The sequence below is a fragment of the Indicator indicator genome, unplaced genomic scaffold (assembly GCF_027791375.1).
Source record: "Indicator indicator isolate 239-I01 unplaced genomic scaffold, UM_Iind_1.1 iindUn_scaffold_38, whole genome shotgun sequence".
Classification (NCBI taxonomy): Eukaryota; Metazoa; Chordata; class Aves; order Piciformes; family Indicatoridae; genus Indicator; species Indicator indicator.
Genome location: NW_026539186.1, coordinates 53,479 through 71,171, shown reverse-complemented (window position 1 = coordinate 71,171; position 17,693 = coordinate 53,479). Strand labels below are relative to the sequence as shown.

Below are 17,693 nucleotides of genomic sequence, written 5' to 3'. Positions count from 1 at the left end.
GGAGGCTGAGTGCCGGGCCCTGGCGGGCGGGAGGGGGTTTGCGTGCCCCGGCAGTGAGAGGATACCGGCAGAGACACACAGTGTTTCGCTGTGGAGTTTTGTTTCTAGGCCTCGTGCAGCAGTTGCGTACTCTGCGTTCAGCTGCGAACTATTCGCAACACCCTGAACAGATCCTGGTTTTCCTCAGTGTGTAGGAATGACACTGGGGTAAGGAGCACAGCACGGAAGGGTGATGATAGACATACACCTTCAATAAGGGGCACTTGCAGTCGGCCTGATCTGGTGGTAATAAAAGTGAAAGAGAAAAAAATCATGCAGTTCAGTTGTTGGCAAGCAAACACCTGATACCTGTTCAGATCAAAAAATGTTTCAAAGCTTTGCACTAACCCGAGCTGGATTTCTTACTGCTTCTATGCTATTCTTTTCCCATTTGTTTCAGGGTGACCAACCAAAGAAGTTATGAATATCATCTGGGGTCTAAAGTTGCCCTGCAGGAACTGTATTTTCTTTCATCTGGCTTCTTTGACCAAGCAGGGGAAGTGCAATAATCTCTACAGATCCCATGCAGGACATTGCCGAACTCAGGTCCCTTTTACACAAGACATACGTCAAAGGCTGGATTTGAGTGGAATTGCTAGAAACTCTGCTTTGACTGGAAGCCCTAACTACTATAAAGACTTAATCAGTAAAGGACAGAGATGGCTTTTGAATGCCTCAAATACAGAAGTACACAAGAATGCACACCACAGTTGGAGAAGATTTTGCTTCCAGTCTTCTCGGACACAGCAGGAGAAGGCCCCATTCTTCCACATCAGTTCTGCAGGGCAGCACCCACATCCTTTTTCAGCTTGGAACATTCATATCTTCAGGTGTTTTCACATATCACCATCGTTTCAGGCTGCACCAGTTTCTCTTTTCTGGATTATTATTAAGCCAGCTCAAAAGTTGCTTGCTATCATTCTTGGCAGGTAAAATACAGTATTGCCTCTTCTCTGAGTGTAAGATTTTGTTATGGAAAGATGTATGTGTGAGTTTGTAGAGAATAGTAGCGTGTTTGTAGTAGTGTTGTCATTTCGATATCTGTGCAAAGTTTTGAAGCACTGGGGCCTACCTAGATTGATAATTTGCTCAACAAAAGGTTGCTTCCATTTTCGGAGGTGTTAAATGTGTCCTCTACTCTTCTCGTTCTCATTTACATGTGCTAGAGACATGAACAAAGACACTAAAAGGGCATTCCTTACTCTCCTGTGGGAGGGGAAAAATGGAGTAGAAGCCAATTGCACCTATAACCTTCCATAAGATCTTACATGAGGAGAGGCTGTAACGGAGAATGTCCTAAGTTAACACTGTTTGTATCTTACAGGAGCATAAGAAATTGGTGGAAGGCACTTCCTTCTAATAAACGGGAACTTTTAAAAGAAAGAGCAAGAAAAAATAAGTGGAAGATACTCCTGGGTGTCAGTAGCTTAGGAGTTTTATTTGTCGTATTTTATTTTACTCACTTAGAGGAGACACCCATGACTGGGCGTCCTCGACTGTTGGTGTTTGGAAAAGAGCATTTTAGGGAGCTGTCACAGATGGAGTATGATATGGTAAGAGTTTAAAGACAAATTCAAAATACTCTAAAACTGTTAATGTTTGGAGGGTTTTTTGTAGTCCAGTTAATGAGATGGGCATACCAACCTTGTGGTATTCTTGCTAAGTTTTGAACTTCATGCACAGAACCCTGCAGAGCATCCCCATCAGTTACCTCCTCCTCTTGTCTTCACCCCCTTCAAGAGTTCCTTTTCCATCAGCAAACTGCTCAGGGACCCAGGGTAGATAAAGAGCACATTCCATGGGTGTAGCACAGGTTTATAACTGTGACACTGTAATATAACAAGAGATATAGAAATCTGGCAGAGGCAGTAAAAGCACAGTTAATAGGAATATGCTGCGCTCTGTCTCATTTTCTGTGTTGATTTGAGCACTCTTTGGCACTTGTTTAAGGTCCTTGCTCTTAAATTGTTACTTTGTAAGGTAATACTCTCCACTTGGATTCAATTCTGTTTCTTCCTTTTTTTAGTCATTGGATCAGCTCATTTTTCTTTAATTGCTTTCTTTTAAACTGTCCAGTGAACTAATTTCTTTAACTTTGAGTTCTGTGACTTTCTGTTCTAAAGCTGGTAAAACTTGATAATCCATATCCAAATGTCACTGTATTCTTGTCTGACAGAGAATGGGGGATAAGATCAGAAGTAGTACAAAGTTATATTCGAATTAAATCTTTTGTATGAATTTGTCCACCTTACAAATTACAACAGAACTCTACAGAAAAGCAATAAATTCAGATGGGAATCCAGAAAGGTATAGAAAGATTTGCCAAATGGCGATGCCAGGCTTAACTGTATTTTAAGAAAATGCCAGATACAGGGGGCTGTATGACTAATTTTATGCTGACTTGGGTTTGATATGTTGTTAGTTTAATTTTTTTTCAGTTTGTTAATCCTTAACTTGTGGGTCTGAAAACCTGAATTGCAATATATTAGCTTAGATTATATGAAAGAAAGATATATTAAAACCTAGATTCAACTAAGTTGTGTGTAGCCACTAAATTAGTTTACCAAATAGTAATTTACTGTGTTTGTGCTTCATGGCAATCAATAAATTATTTATTTGGGTATTTTTTTTTAGTGGATGGAAGAATTCCAAAGTAAAATGTTACCTGAGACAGATGCACGCTATCAGGTGGTGGAGACGGTTTTGGGGCACTTATCTGAAAGCAATAAGGACATCCCACAGATCTCGGCCCTCCAGTGGGTTATCCATGTCGTAGATGAACCAGATATAAATGCTTTTGTGCTTCCAGTAAGTTGAACCCAATACAGAAATCATTAGTAATGTTTTAACAGCATTTTATTTGTGTAATGTTTAAACAGCATTTTATTTGTGTCATATACTTAATTTTTACTCTCTCTTTATTCCTAGAATGGTCAAGTGTTTGTTTTCACGGGGTTGCTAGATGCAGTTTCTGATGTTCATCAGCTGTCTTTCATTCTGGGACATGAAATAGCTCATGCTGTGCTGGAGCATGCAGTAAGCATTTGAAGAAAGCTGTCTACAATTCTTAAATTCTAATTAAGATTTTTCCTGTTGCTACCAATCAAAGTTTGAGTGTGGCCCTTAAGAAAAACTGACTTTGAAATGGGAGTGTTCTGCTACAGTATTACTCATGTTCTCAGTAACTGTTGGAAGTCCTGTAATAGTGTTAGTTAAATCTGCCAGGGCTTTTTTCGTAGCTCTACAGATGGATTATGACTTGATATTAACAGTCATTTAGAAGGTGGTCTGCAGGTGCCTCTCTTCGTGGAGTACACACAGAAGGAACTACAGACACTCAGCAACTCAGTTTGCTACTACTACACTTGTTAGTACCTACAGAAGTTGGATATATTTTAATAAATTATTCTAAAATACATAATATTTTTATTATAGTAGCACACCAGCATTAGAATGCCTAATTCTGGAATGCCTGGAACTTGGATCTGTGTTTACAGATGATTGCTTTCACAGACTTGATTTTTTTCATATCTTGACATGGATGTGTTGAACTTGGTAGTTTGTCAGCATTTTAACAGAACGGATGTATTAATTTTGTTGCGCTTTGTAGTTGCAACTATGGAAAAAGAAAAGGTGTAGAAATATGGCTTATAATGTTCTAGAATGAGTGATTAACTAGCAAGTGCTTCTTTGCCTCCAAATTGATTTCTTTCTGGGCAAGTAATTTAAAAAATTGTATTTATTACCTATCCATCAGCTTGAGTAGCTTGTAAACACAAAGACCCTGCTGAAATTGCAAACCTCATCTGGGAATGGGAAATATGTTGTAAAGGCAGTGGAAATATAGGAGAGTTATTTTACTGCATGTTGCGTGATTTTTGGATGAGCAACAGATCATATCATGGTTTCTTGGGCTCAGATGAGCCAACTAATGTGTTAAATTTCTAAACAAAAATAAAAAACATTTCAATAGTATAAAAGAACTTACCTTGTTTGTGTGGAACCTGTGTCACCCAACTGACATAGGGAAACATTGTATGATCTGGCTTCTAAGTGCTCAAGTTTCATGTCAGAGCGAGCTCTGAAAATCGAAAGCATGTCAGTTTCTTTCTCCAAGATCGCTCAATTTCTGAAATAAAATGGGTGCAACAGAAAAAAAAAATACTATGCCTAGAGTCCCCGTATCCCATTAGTGTTCCTGTCTAAATGATACCTATCTTTTCTCAAGTTAATATTAAGAACAGTCTTGTAGGTCTTTCTGTAGATTTTTTTTTTTCATCCCAACTGAGATGTTTCATCGCCTTTTTACTAAAGAACTGTCTGCATTCTGCCATCATCTTAGCTCGAGCTTTGAATCTCTCAATAGTCAAAATGTATTTGTTCCATCTGTATTTATGCAGTTGGTGTGGATTCTAGACTGAAAGTACCTTGTATCCAACTGTATTGGGTTTTTTTGTGCAAGCAGAGGAGCTTGTGCTTGCTTTCTTCCGTGGCTTCATAGGAAGTGTAACAAAGAAAAAACCCAAATGATTTTTCAAGTGTTTGCAAATTCTGTTATATTGTAAAGAAATGTCTAACAGAAGGAAATGAAAACTGGACAATTTCTATTTACAGGCAGAGAAAGCCAGCCTGGTTCACTTCTTGGATTTTCTGTCACTCATCTTTCTCACTCTGATTTGGGCCATCTGTCCTCGTGATAGTCTGGCAGTTGTTGGCCAGTGGATTCAGAGCAAGCTGAAGGAGGTGAGAGTGATGTTTCATATTATCTTTCTTGAGTTCCATGTTAAAACACAGTTTGTCTTTAGGAGGTAGTGCCATTAAATAGTATGTTTGGGGAAAAAAGGTAAGAGGAGAAGTATTATAAGCAAAAAGTAGTGTTTGAGTAAGTTTTTTAACGAAATACACTTTTGTTATTCTGCATCTGCTTTAGCTTACCTGGATTTTCATTTGTTATCTTGAAGAACTTTAGATCTCCTTAAATGACTGGATTTAGCTGGGCATGCTCTGATAATCTGCCTATAAATTAAGCTACATAGTTGTTAGCTAGAAATAGATCTCACCTTTTAAAGTTATGTTGAAATGCCATGATTTTGTTTTTAGTAGTTCTTAAATAATTTCTAAACCAAATAAAGTATGTGGATGACTTCTGTAAATACATTGTTAGTAGTAATCATGGTCTCCAAGATCAGAAAATTGAGACTAACCACTTCTAAAGTATAAGTGATGCTATAATAAAACTTGCCTGAGAATTCTTTCAGACAGCCTATATTCCACTAAAGTAAAATTCAGAGGCTTTGTTGTGCCAGTTTTCTAAAGCAGTCTAATTTACTGTCTCCTGACAGTTAAGAATCCTTCTTTTTTCAGTAGGATTTTTAAAAAAGAAATTTGCTTACATCATAAAACTTGAATCTGAATTTAAGTGAAAGAACTCTTTGCTTTCTTTGACTTCTCTTGATGCTTTTCCCGAGATTTCCCCTGGTTCCTCCAAACCATGAAATTAAACATAAGCAATCTGTTTTGGTAGTTCTTATGCTAATGTGTGGATTCTGAACATAAATTATCTCTAAAGAGCTTGGATATTTGTACAAGTAGCTAAGAAACCAATACATTGATGAATGCTAGCCAGCATTTTGAAGAGCTGAATTTGGAAAAAACAAAGTGTGAATCAATCCTGAGACTGCTCATAATTTAGACAGCAAGATTTAACTCCCTGTCAGCATCTTTTCTCCTCTTCTAAGCTTACTGCAACTGGTATTTTGGCATCACGGATTGGAGTTGTGCTGTAGAGTGCAAATGCAGTCCCCTGTGCTGTACAAAAGATCTATCATAGAGGTAGCATACGGTAATGTCCTGGTTTGAAACTGATCAAACTCCTCTTCAGTAACATTAAGCATATCCATGCAGTGCAGAATAAAGAGGTGATTAATACTGGCAAAACTTTCATCTATGTACAAAAGGTGCTGAAGAGAAATTTTTGTTTCTGTTAGTCCCCCAGGAGTGCAGTATTGCTTTCCTCCATTCAATGCTTGCCTGTTGTGCTTACATGAAAATGAATCTTTCTGCACGTTTTCTCATCTCAGGATGTTTCTTTTCCTCTTGTTCCTGAGCTTGATTTTTTTTTTTTTTTTAAGTTTTAGCATTGCACTCTTTGAAAGGGTTATGTAAGCCACATTGCAATAATTGCTCCTGTTTCAGTTTTCTTTTGTGTCCTCAGAGGCTTAACTTTTTAATCTGCTCACCATTGTTTATTTTTTATTATTGATTATAAGCAGTTTCCAGTCACCCTCTGTAGGTTTTTTGGCATGTTAGCACCAGTTCTGCCTTCTTTCTGAAAAGCTAGTGAGGTTTGCTTGCATTAATAAATTAAGTTCTCTTCTGGGATTCATTTGTGGCTGTTCTTTGGCTATCTATTTCTGAACTAAAACATGTTGGCTTTGCTTTTTATAAGGGAACTAGAGCTTTATTCTTGGAATAGCACGAAGCATGCCTCATGATTTTCATGTCCTGCACACTAGTATGTACCTACTTATGGTGCTAGATCACTACACACTAGATACAGTACTTAATATTCCGTTTCTTGTCCACCTCACACCATGAACTTTTAATTTCATGTGGAAACTGATAATTTTGGATAGTCAGCTTTTCTGGAACTTCATTTTCTTTAACATACACAAGCAGCTCTGAAAATTGATTTGAAAAATCAAATCTGTCTTATATCCAATTTCTGACAAGAATTTTAGATCAGAGTTGAAAAAAATGTAATTTTTCATTCTAGCACATTCGTTTAGTTAATTCATTTATCATTTATGATTCGTTTAATTAATTCATTTTTCAGTAGCAGAAGAGTAATGTTATATGTTAAACGCCTCAAGACCCTGTTAAGTGTCCACTGCTGAGGCTTTGTTGGCTAGAAGCACGCTGAAGGAGAGCTCAAGTTTTCTCAAGAGATTCAGACTATCTTATGGTTTTAATTTTAGATCTGAAAAGAAACACACAGGATTCTTACAACATGGAAGGGGGACACTTTAAGTCTCTTGTATGTTAGTTAAATATTGGTAACAATCAGAACATAACAATTTGGAACCCTGCTTGGTTATAAGCAGTATCTGGAATGAGAATTGCTATGTGGAATCATATCAGAGTCTTCTTAGGCTTATGTCTGTTACTGTTGCTACATCAGAAATCTTTATGTGAATAAAAGTGAAGTAAACAAATTCTAATTTAAAGTTGGCATTGACTCTTTGGTTGCTACAAAATGCTGTGAGAATAGCTGCTGAGATGGACCATGGAAATATGTATAAGCTGAATTAATTTCCACCAAATACAGGATCAATGAATTACATATAGTGGAATTAAAGGTTACACTAAGAAAACTTGTGCTGATCCCATGCAATGTGAACATGGCTAAACATAGTTTCTTATGAGGTTAGAAAAGTAGCTACAGTGTTCTAGTTTTGTATCCATTGAAACTCAAGAAATAGAGCTTTGATGTGCTTCCTTGCAGTTTGTGTTTGCCAGACCATACAGCAGAATATTGGAAGCTGAAGCTGATAAAGTGGGACTTGAGCTTGCAGCAAAGGTAACTACAACTTGTTTGTTTTATTAGGAATTTTCTGGACTTTTCCACTTTCCATTTAAATCAAGGAGTTTCACACTGTGGGTGAGTGGGAGGGTTCCTAAATTGTTTAGGAAATGTAGACTGATAAAGTAGTGGGCAATGAAACAGTTTGTAGGAAATTGCGAAGTCATCCTGGCTGAATTATACGTAGTAAAATGGAATTTTGTGAAGTTGTGCCTTATTAACTGCACAGTCTACTTTCTATGTAGTTTACTACTATTAGAATAAAAAGCTATATATTTATTAAGAGAATGCCCATTAGTGAGTATCCATAAGCAGAGTACATGGGATTGTATGTAAAGACAGAAATTACCCTTGAGATTTTTGTTTCACTGGAAGAAGTTCTGAGGAATGCTCTTACTATATTGTAGTGCACCTAGAATATTCTAATCTGTAATATCCTCAACAATTCAGTAAAACTGAAGGACTTGTTGATGTTGTGGTTATGTTTTCTTTGCTGATAATTGCAAAGTATATCAATATTCTTTTAGTATTTAAAGATTTAATCTAATTGCAGTAATAACAGTAAAGCAGCTTTGCTAATATCAGGCAAAAATTTGGTCAGAAACTACTTATCTTCTTTCCCCCCTCTTCCCCCCCCCCCACCCCGCATTGAAGTCCCTGTGGATTTTAATTCTAAATTAGAAAAACTAAAACATTTTAATTGCTGGCTAAGTGTAATAGAGCTAGAAAAGTGTTATATAACAATGAGAGCAGCACCATCTAGTGTTAATATTTCATAAGGAAAATTTCCTTCTCTTAATAGTTCCTAATACTTTTTCAAGGGAGAGTTTTTAAAAGTAACTGATTTTGGAGCTGAAACTGAATTTGTAGTTTGAAGTCATTTAAGGGAATAATGCAGTCCATGGTGAAAAAAATAGTTCATCATTGCATGGGTGCTCACTGCTTCATAATACTTGAATGTAGGGTCATGCCAGAGAGAAACAAGCAAAGTGGCATCTCAGCATTTCTTAGCTTCTGCACATGATTTTTTTATTAAGATAATTGTAAGAAATAAATTCAAAGGTTAGGCCATCATTTCTGTGTTCCTGGAGGAGAAAAAATAAGACATTTTCTTACCTTCTGATCACTCATCTCTTTTTGTCTTAAACAAATGGAAATTACTGTAAGAAATCTTGTTCTTTTTTTTTTTTCCTCTCCACTTAAATGCAAGTAGAGGAGTCTGTAGGTGATATACAAATGCCATTTTTGAATGATATTTTTATATGACTTTCTGTGGTTAAATATGTACTTGGGTAGAGAGAGATGCAAGAGTGCTCTGGTTAAATATATACTTGGATGGAGAGAGATGAGAGTCCTAGTTCTGCAGAATTACTGTTTTAACCTATTATGGATTACACAGATCAGCCTTGAAAAAGGCAGAGTAATCACTTACAGAAAAGCCTTTGCAGCTCACTTTTAGAGATATTTTGGTCTGAATTATTATCACTTTATATTTCTGACTCTAAATTTCTTCCTGTAAATTTGCTTAAATCTGTGGAGATAATTAATCTGTTCTGCTTCTGCATTGTCTAGCAAATAGCCCTTAGAATAAGCAGCTGAGCCTTTAAAGAAATGCCAGAAATTGTGGATCTGGTTTTCTTCTGAATTGTTTAATTCAACTGTAAATTTTTTAAGATAAGTGGAATTGCAAAGATAGTGAAGGACCAAGTCCAGTATTTATCTGGATTAGTTTTTCACCATGTTTACATGGAATCACAGAATATTAGGGGTTGAAAGGGACCTCCAGAGATCATCCAGTCCAACCCCCCTGCCAGAGCAGGATCTCCCAGGGCAGGTCACACAGGAATGCATCCAGGAATGTCTCCAGAGAAGGAGACTCCACAACCTTTCTGGGCAGCCTGTTCCAGGGCTCTGGCACCCTCACACTGAAAAAGGTTTGCTTATGTTCCTGTGAAACGTGCTCTGCTCCAGCTTGCACCCACTGCCCTTCTCCTATCATTGGACATCACTGAGCAGAGCCTGGCTCTGTCCTCCCAACACTGCCCTTCATCTTTATAAACATGAATGAGGGCACCCCTCAGGCTCCTCTTAAAGCAGCCTTTACCTGTCAGGTGTGAAGGGGGCCATCTAAACATGCTTTGGAAGGTACAAATTGAAGATGTCTTTTGTAACTCAGTATCTGTTGGAATGTGCGTTATATTGCTTCCAAAATACAGTGGTGTCTGCATTTCCTTTCTGCCCGCAGGCCTGTGTGGATGTGCGAGCAAGCAGTGTGTTTTGGCAACAGATGGAATTAGCCAGAAACATTCAAGGGGAGCCCAAGTTACCAGAGTGGCTCTCTACACACCCCTCTCATGAAAACAGAGCTGAGCACTTAGACCGGCTTATCCCAGAGGTGAGCAGCGTTGGGGGAAATGTGTCTTTTGCTGTTAGGAAGGTTTGCCTAGTTTGGTATTGATTCAAAAGCTACTTCGATATTGATTGACAACCCAGTCTTTCAGCATTGTGCTTATCTTTCTCTTCAGCCTTACAGAAATTTCCTGTTACAAAGCTTTCCACCTTAAAGTTTTTATTAAATGAGGAAAAGTTAAGAATCCACAGGTAAAATGTAATTATATTCAAGAGATGTTTTCTGATTTCTGATTGAAGTGCAATATTCTTGTTTTTATATGGCCTTCCTGGTATAGATGCGACAGTGTCACAGATCTCATCTCAGCTTTTTTTCCTTTTTCTTCCTTTTTTTTTTTTACCATTTTGGAAGCCTTTTTTTTTAAGCTGGATCTCTAAACTGTCTTGACTTTTCTTGCTTTGATAGCCAGCCCTAGGCTGTCAAATAAAGAATGTTCCATCATACCCTGTTTCTTACTGATATGGGATTGAGTACACCTCAAATAATCCTGCCTCAGAAGAATGTCAGATCTTCAGTAAAAGATTCTTTAATCGCCCTGCTTATGATAGGTCTCTGTAGGGTTTGTATTTTGCTTTTTTTCATCACATTAGAGAGCAAATTTTACCCCACTCCAAGGAACTTGAGCTAATCCACACAATTACCCATCAATCTGTGGTCTTCTCTGTTCTTTCAGATGTCTTCTTAGAGGAATGCCAAGTGGATGATAGCTGCTTGGGGATTTTGCTGTAGCTTAAGGACAGAGAACTGTCCCAAGTTTAGTAATCTTTGTTTGTTTACTGTTTCTTTAAATAGTAGAGGTTTTAACCACAGAACAATAGTGTAGATTGTTTCTTGACTACTTTTTTTTTTTTTCTCAAAATTTAGTGTTAAAGCACTTCACAACAGTAGTTTTTCAGTTAGGTAAACTGTGTTTGGAATTTCCCTTTCTTATAACCAAGTGGCATTTTTTTTTTTTTAAACTCTCAGTTGCTTGAAGTATTTCTAAATTCCAAATTGTACAGACAGCTGAAGATTTATTGGCAGAGGGAGTATTAAATGTTGAGGTGTTTGCATGAATCCTTTGAGAATGAATGCAGGAAGTATTCTAGATGATAGCATAAATCAGAATCAGTGTTAGGGATACGAGGTTGGAGACTGGCTAGACAGAACATTTTAAATTAACATATGCAAATTCTGTACTTTTTAAAAACAGATTGTGAGACTATTTTGATTTTTCTAATGCATTAGAGCAGCTGAATGGAAAGTAATACTTGTTGTGGAGCCTTAGTTTTTAGTTAGACTGAACATAAAAGATTCAAGATTTTCATACAGTTATTGGCTAGCTTAGGAAGTGGTAATGAAATAAATTATTTCTTCCAGGACTGAGCAAACAAGTTAAATAACTGAGCAGCTGTGTAGAAGTGGCAGTCAAGTTATTCTGTCTTAGCACTTGTAACTTAGCAAGTGGAGCAACCTTCATCTTTTTTACAGCCACTCTCACTTCCAAGAGCAGTGGAGGCTTAGATTATCTTCCAAAGAGATAATTGAGGAGGAGATATTTTCATTTGCCTTTTACCTTAAACATTCTTTTGAGTTAGGATGAGAAAACAGCAGCGGAAGGCTTCCTGTTCTGAACAGAAGTTCACTGCCTAAATGAGGTTAATTCTATAGAAGTGGAATCAAAATGAAAGAAGGGGTGCAGAGGTGTTGTTGGAAGCTTCACTTCTGAAGCATTGACCCCTTCATCTGAGAGCTGCCTTCTTGAAGGTGGATCTCAGGTGTTTAAAGGGAATCCCAGGGCCTTCTTGTTGTTCAATATCAGCACCTTTTTGTTTCATTGTTCAGATACTTAAAGCCTTTTAGAACAGGATGTTTACTATAGATGAATGGCTGTTAGATATTCAGAGCCCAGGGGACAAACCAGATTTGGAGAAGGGCCTTTTTATCTCTCTCTGAAGAAACTCTATTCCTTAAGACCATTGTGAGCATTGTTGTGTGTCATATACTGATGGCTTTGAAGCTGAAATGACTCAGGACAATGCAACTTCTGTTATTAGGCCAGCTCCTGTGGCTGGGGAACGTAGAAACAAGTTTTTGAACTTCTCAGGCCACACAGATACTGAATAAAGCAGAAGATTATCTACTGAGCTTTGCCGGTGACACGAAAATTCATCTTGATGTGACATTTGCTTTTTTTGTCATTATGTTGTTGGCTTAGATCCCATTTCTGATTCACTGTGACTCCTGCTTCTCACTCCTTTTGGAAGTGCTGTGTTGAGATCTTTTCAAGAGTAACAGAAAGTTGGGATACCTTACTTGTACTGCTTCTCTTTTGTTTTCCAGGTCAATTAATTTCTGCAAAAGTTAATTCACTTTGGCAGGACTTTTTCTTGTCAAATCCACATTGTTCTTATAACAGTTTTTACTTATTCCTCAGTCTGCTGCCTTTGGGTTATTGAATATACATTTATTCCAATTCCTTATCAAAACCAGGTTGGTATATTTGCTCTTTGCTTATGATCTGAAGATTACTTCAGAGAGTTCTAGTAGTAAAATATATTAATTAAGGCCTATCAACATGAAAATTTCAAGGAAAATAAGAATGAAAATGACTGACCTATCATTCCCATAAAGTTTTTCAATGTTTTGTCACCATTTTTCTTTTCTGTGCCACCAGAATCAGATTTGAAGTGTTGCCACTATATTTAAGTTGGTTTAATTCTCCGTCAAATAACAAGGTCTCTCCATTCTTTCAATCGTCTTTTTGACCACTACTTCATTTGTGGAACCTGTTGGCTTCCCTATGCCTGCTCTTTGTAATTAATTTTGGAATTCAGTGCTTCTTTTTTTAATTATTTAAATATTCAGGGTTTTTTTTTTTCCCCTCCCTCCATGCTTGTGCTGTGTCTTAGTTTTCATCAGAATTGCAAGGTCAGAGCATAAGTCAGGCTTGCTGAGGTAATCACAGTTAATACGCAAGAGACTACAACCCTTGGCCTGGTTTGAGGACCAGTGGATGATGTGGCTTTTATACTGAGAGATCTGACAGCCAAGAAGTAGAGTGTGCTTCAGAGGGGTACTGTGAGGGGGTAGAGATGCAGCAGTTAACCTCGTGTCTGTGACAGTGGTGAAGGATTAATACTAAGAGCTGCAAATTGCTTGTTACCATATTTGTCTCTTTTGGTAGGCTTTATATGAAAACGAGGATGAGGCAGACCTCCCAGTTCTTACACATTCCCCTGTCCCAGCATGTTGCAGAAGGTGACTGCAGGTGTATTGATAAGAAAACCAGCTTCATTTGCAAACAAATAGTTTTGATATTGTGTTTGAGATCCTCTGAAGCAATAAACATGCAGATGATTTTTACTCTGAGCAGCAGTATTTTCTCTCTGAAGGTTAGCTTGAAAAGAGCAGCACTTATGTACTCTCACTTTCCAGGTGATTCTAGGTGCTCTAGCTTAGTTAATCTTGTCTGAGATTTGTCAATCCTTATTGAGAACACTCTTCAGTAAAAACAACCAATGAATCATGTTCTTACAATGTCAATAGTTATGTGCTTCATTAATGCCTTTACTTGTCTTCTGTCAAAAACCAATATACTTGAGCAATATTAAATGAGTGGATTTGAAGCTGCTACTGATTTTAGAGGTACAATCTGACCACATTGGACTGCACTTTCAGGAAAAATTAAATTGTAAGTTCCTCAGCCTGTCCCTGGCATCTTAATGATGATACAAACCTGGCACAGAACAAAATGGCAGCAGTCAAGTGAATGAAAGAAAAGATCACTTTCTGACTAGGGTTGCCTCTTGCATGGCAGTCACAAATGTACATACAAAAGCTTTTTTCACCAGAGTGTGTAGTCATAGCTGTCTTGCACAGTGAGATGAGATGAGATGTCAGCATAGCTTTCTGTTCTCGTAATTGTAGCCTTCTTAACTGCATGTGAGTTGATGGTGTTGAATAGATGCCTTCTACCCCCTTGGACAGCTTTACAGCTAGTGAGAACTCAGCAACATCAACAGGGTAAAAATGTTAACTCTGAAGTATTGTGTTTTACCTTTGCTGTTGTCACTTCAGTATTTTAGACAAGTGAAACTGTGGAAATAGGCCAGGCACCATGTAGCCACAAAACCCAGAGATATAAACCTGCTAAATTAGTTTAAAAGAGGATTACATTGCCCTTTCTAGAATACAGCCTAAATCTTTATATTTTCATTTGCCTTGAATAATGCTGCTTGACATTAATGCAGTCTTGCAGCAGCTTGCGTTCTGGAAAGGAACAAGAGAAACTCTTGGTTATCAAAAATGTCAGTTTAGAAATTAATTGGTCACTGAAGCAGAAGAATGTTCAGCAGTACAGTTACATTTGGTGACTACATGGACAATCAGAGCAGAAAAGCAAATACTGAAAGCTTTATTCATGTTTTTATTCAAGTTAGACAAGAGGAATATTTGCATGCCTAATCCAGACTTGTGTATCCATTAATTTGAATGTTACATTTCATCAAGAAACATCTGGGTAAACTCATGCTGTGTTACTGGAATGTCTTTTTCCAAAACCAGTTGTTAAATTTAAATTCTGTTTCTTTCTAGTCATTTACAGCAAACTCTTCATCAGTTCACTGGAGTAAAGTTAGGGAGAAAATATGTTTTGCTGCCTCCTTTTACAAAGGAATGAGTTAAGAAGCTCTGCTCTTCTATATTAAAATTTTGCTGTAGTAAGATGTTTCTAATGTCTCCTGTGGAAGATAACCAAAGCATTTCAATGTGATAGGCAAATACTTAAGCATAGGTGTACTGAAATATTGAATTTGATAGTTCAGTCAAGGTTAGTGTATATAAAGCAGGTTAAAAATTCCTGCTCTTTTTTTTTAATTGCAGTGCTAGTACTGCTATGGAAAGGGCATTAGTTTTTTCCTCAATCCATCAAGAATAGATGTATCACCCAAAGCTTTCAGGTGAGAGTCCCTAGTACTGGTCAGAGGGCACCTGGCTGTAATTCAGGACATTCAGAACCCTCTGAAATTCTAAATCTAATATTTTGCTATATGGTACATGGGATCTTATTTTTCTAGTAAGGAGAGTCCTTGGATGCTAACAGGTGTGTACAACCTCTAGCAAAGTACTGCATCAGACTTAGCTGTATAGTATCTATTTGACCTCTGAAGTGAGCTGCCTATTTGTGTGGACTAACTAAGGTAGTTCAGTTTTGTTCACATGAACTTCAACTTCAGCATCCTTTCTAACACCTGACTTCATGCAGGTTCATATCAATTTCCCCACAGTGCCTTTGAGACATTAGATTAATCCATTGTCATGTGTTTCTCAGATTGCCCACAGGACAGGATGATCTAGGGCAAGAGTGCCTCTGCTAATGGATTTTGATTATCTGGGAAATTCTTTGGTTCCTCCATGCCTCTAATCTGCCGAATGGAAACAATGGCACTCAGTGAGCAGGAGTTGCTGAAAGTTTGGTCTCAGTGCTAATCTTTTTATCTAGATAAAGGTTTATATTCTAGAGACATTATTTTTCAGAATGTTTGGAAGCTGTGTATTCCAGTCCTTCATTATTGGAGAAAAGGTCACTTGTGTAACTGGGCATTAACTATACTGATCACCCTTCTGAATCTCTGTGCCAAACAGTTAAATGTCTGTTATGATACTGGAAATTTTCCCTCCTCTTTCAAGTCAGGCATCTACATATAGTTATTTCACCAGAACATATCTGATCAGGTAAATTATTCACAGCCCTGTTTTTCTTGCTTCAGTCATTGGTAGAAGGTACTGATAGGGACAAGTATCACTTAATTGTGATACTTTTAAAGTATCCATTCTTTGAGAGACTGAGATTTTAATTCTTTTTTTTTTTTTTCCTTTGTCTTAACCATACTGCCACATTTCTGTTCAGGAATTCTTGGTTTCCATTGGAAAGTCATTCAGTAACAACTCAGTTTTGTACCCACTAAGGTTTGTGTGCAAATGCAGACCTTGCAGGGAAGCCCCATCACTGACTGAAACCTTTTTCTGCTTTTCTTGTTTAAATGAGCTTGATTTGTTTTCCTATGTATTCACAGGCTCTTAAAATAAGAGAGAGCTGCAACTGCCCATCTCTTTCTGGACCAGATCCTCGCCTCGTTTTCAAACATAACATAAAGTATCTTCTGGAATTGTCCAAAGACCAAGAAACCTCAAATTCTACAAAGCAAGAGCTCTCAAAACCAAAACCGGATTTTCCTCAAAAAGTAGAAAATATGCCAGTAACTTTTGCAATTAAACCTACAAACTAGTGATAAGTTTTCACTTTTTCTGAAACTGGTGGTCCCTGAAGGTCTATCTTATAATGCAAATTTGCCTTTGAGCCATAAAGAAGATGTAAGCCACTCATTCTGTTTCTTTCATGTGATCTCTCACTCAAAGCAATAAGGAGCCATGCCCACACAAGAAGAGCAGCGTGTTGGAGCTGCAAGTTTCTTATTCATCAAGAGTTACTAAAATAAATCACTTCTCAGGGGAAAGATAATCTCATAAAATCCAGTCACACAGTGTAATTTTCAGCTTTATCAGGCTCACCTTGATCAGAGGACAGAGGAGCCAGAAGCATCCCTACAGCAGAGCAAAAAGTACAGTTTTTCCTCACTTAAGTTGTCTGGCTTATCTTGCTGTAATTTGGGTTAGATCTATTCAGCTTCATTTGAGAAATAATGAGGAGAGCTTACTTACCTCCTGCTCCACATACAGTGTGTTTAAAAATACTAAGCTGAGATGTGGTAATAGCCTATGGGCTAGATACGCCCCCTCTTAATTAGGTGGATTTACTGCTGGGATTTTTCTTCTTTCTGAGGCATTTTAGAATATGGATTGATTCAACTTTTTCTTCAAAGCAACCTGAAAGGGTTGCACAAAGTTCAATTTAAAAAAAGGAGTTAAATAATTTTCAAGGAAGTCTTTCTTGTGAAGGAAACATTGTGTAGGAACCATGGGTTTGTAGCACCAGGATGCTTTGCAAGGTTGGCTGCTGCCTTTTTTTAAATGATCAGGTTGCCTCATCAGAGGTCAGTCTCACTGCAGTGACATTGATTTGAATGTATCCATTTGGATAGAAGTGATTGCAGATGTGCAAATACATTGCATAGCAGATGAAGACCACAAGGGTTCTTGACTGCACGGCTTTTGCAGCTGCACCTTATCCTAAAAGGTGACTACTCTTCAGGAAATTGGCATCTAATGCTGAGTATCCCTACCTTCAGATCCCCCTGAAGCCACTCACTATACAGCGTGGAGAGCAGTATGCTCAAGATAGGTAAAGCTCTGCTTTCATCATGAACTAACCAGTAGTGCCAGTAGATTAATCTCTTATTTGCACCTTGGAATTACCCTTGCTTTGCAGTTGATGAAAATATCAAAATGTTGATCTTGCAGGAAGATTTAGAAAGGAGTGACAGTTAATTAAAACAAAAAAAGTAAATTCCATTCCTTTATATCTTAAGATGTACTTGCTCTTAAGTTTTCTTCATACTTCTTAAATAAAATCAGAATGCAAGTTTTTAAAAAGGTAAAAAATCACCTCCTCAGTGCTGTCAGTGAATACAGTTGGGGGAAAAAAAAGAATGTGAAACAAGTAATTCCTTTACTGACTTCAGTCAATGAACCAGGGTCCTGTGAGAAACACCAGCAATAACC

General features: G+C 37.6%; 1 protein-coding gene across 1 annotated transcript; it reads left to right on the top strand.

Moving 5' to 3' along the window:
* Positions 1–459: 459 nt before the first annotated feature.
* On the top strand, positions 460–16,300 carry OMA1 (OMA1 zinc metallopeptidase). Its single transcript, XM_054398387.1, has 8 exons — positions 460–968; positions 1,364–1,592; positions 2,674–2,847; positions 2,968–3,075; positions 4,654–4,782; positions 7,544–7,618; positions 9,867–10,016; positions 16,088–16,300. Exons 1-8 carry the CDS (start codon positions 460–462, stop codon positions 16,298–16,300), a joined length of 1,587 nt encoding a protein of 528 aa, XP_054254362.1.
* The last annotated feature ends 1,393 nt before the right edge of the window (positions 16,301–17,693 follow it).

Bases quoted from the DNA above. Each gene is read 5' to 3' on its own strand.
- OMA1 (XM_054398387.1), top strand. From the start codon at position 460: ATGAATATCATCTGGGGTCTAAAGTTGCCCTGCAGGAACTGTATTTTC. The intron at 1,593-2,673 runs GTAAGAGTTTAA...ATTTTTTTTTAG, and splicing joins CACAGATGGAGTATGATATG to TGGATGGAAGAATTCCAAAG. The intron at 7,619-9,866 runs GTAACTACAACT...TTCTGCCCGCAG, and splicing joins GACTTGAGCTTGCAGCAAAG to GCCTGTGTGGATGTGCGAGC.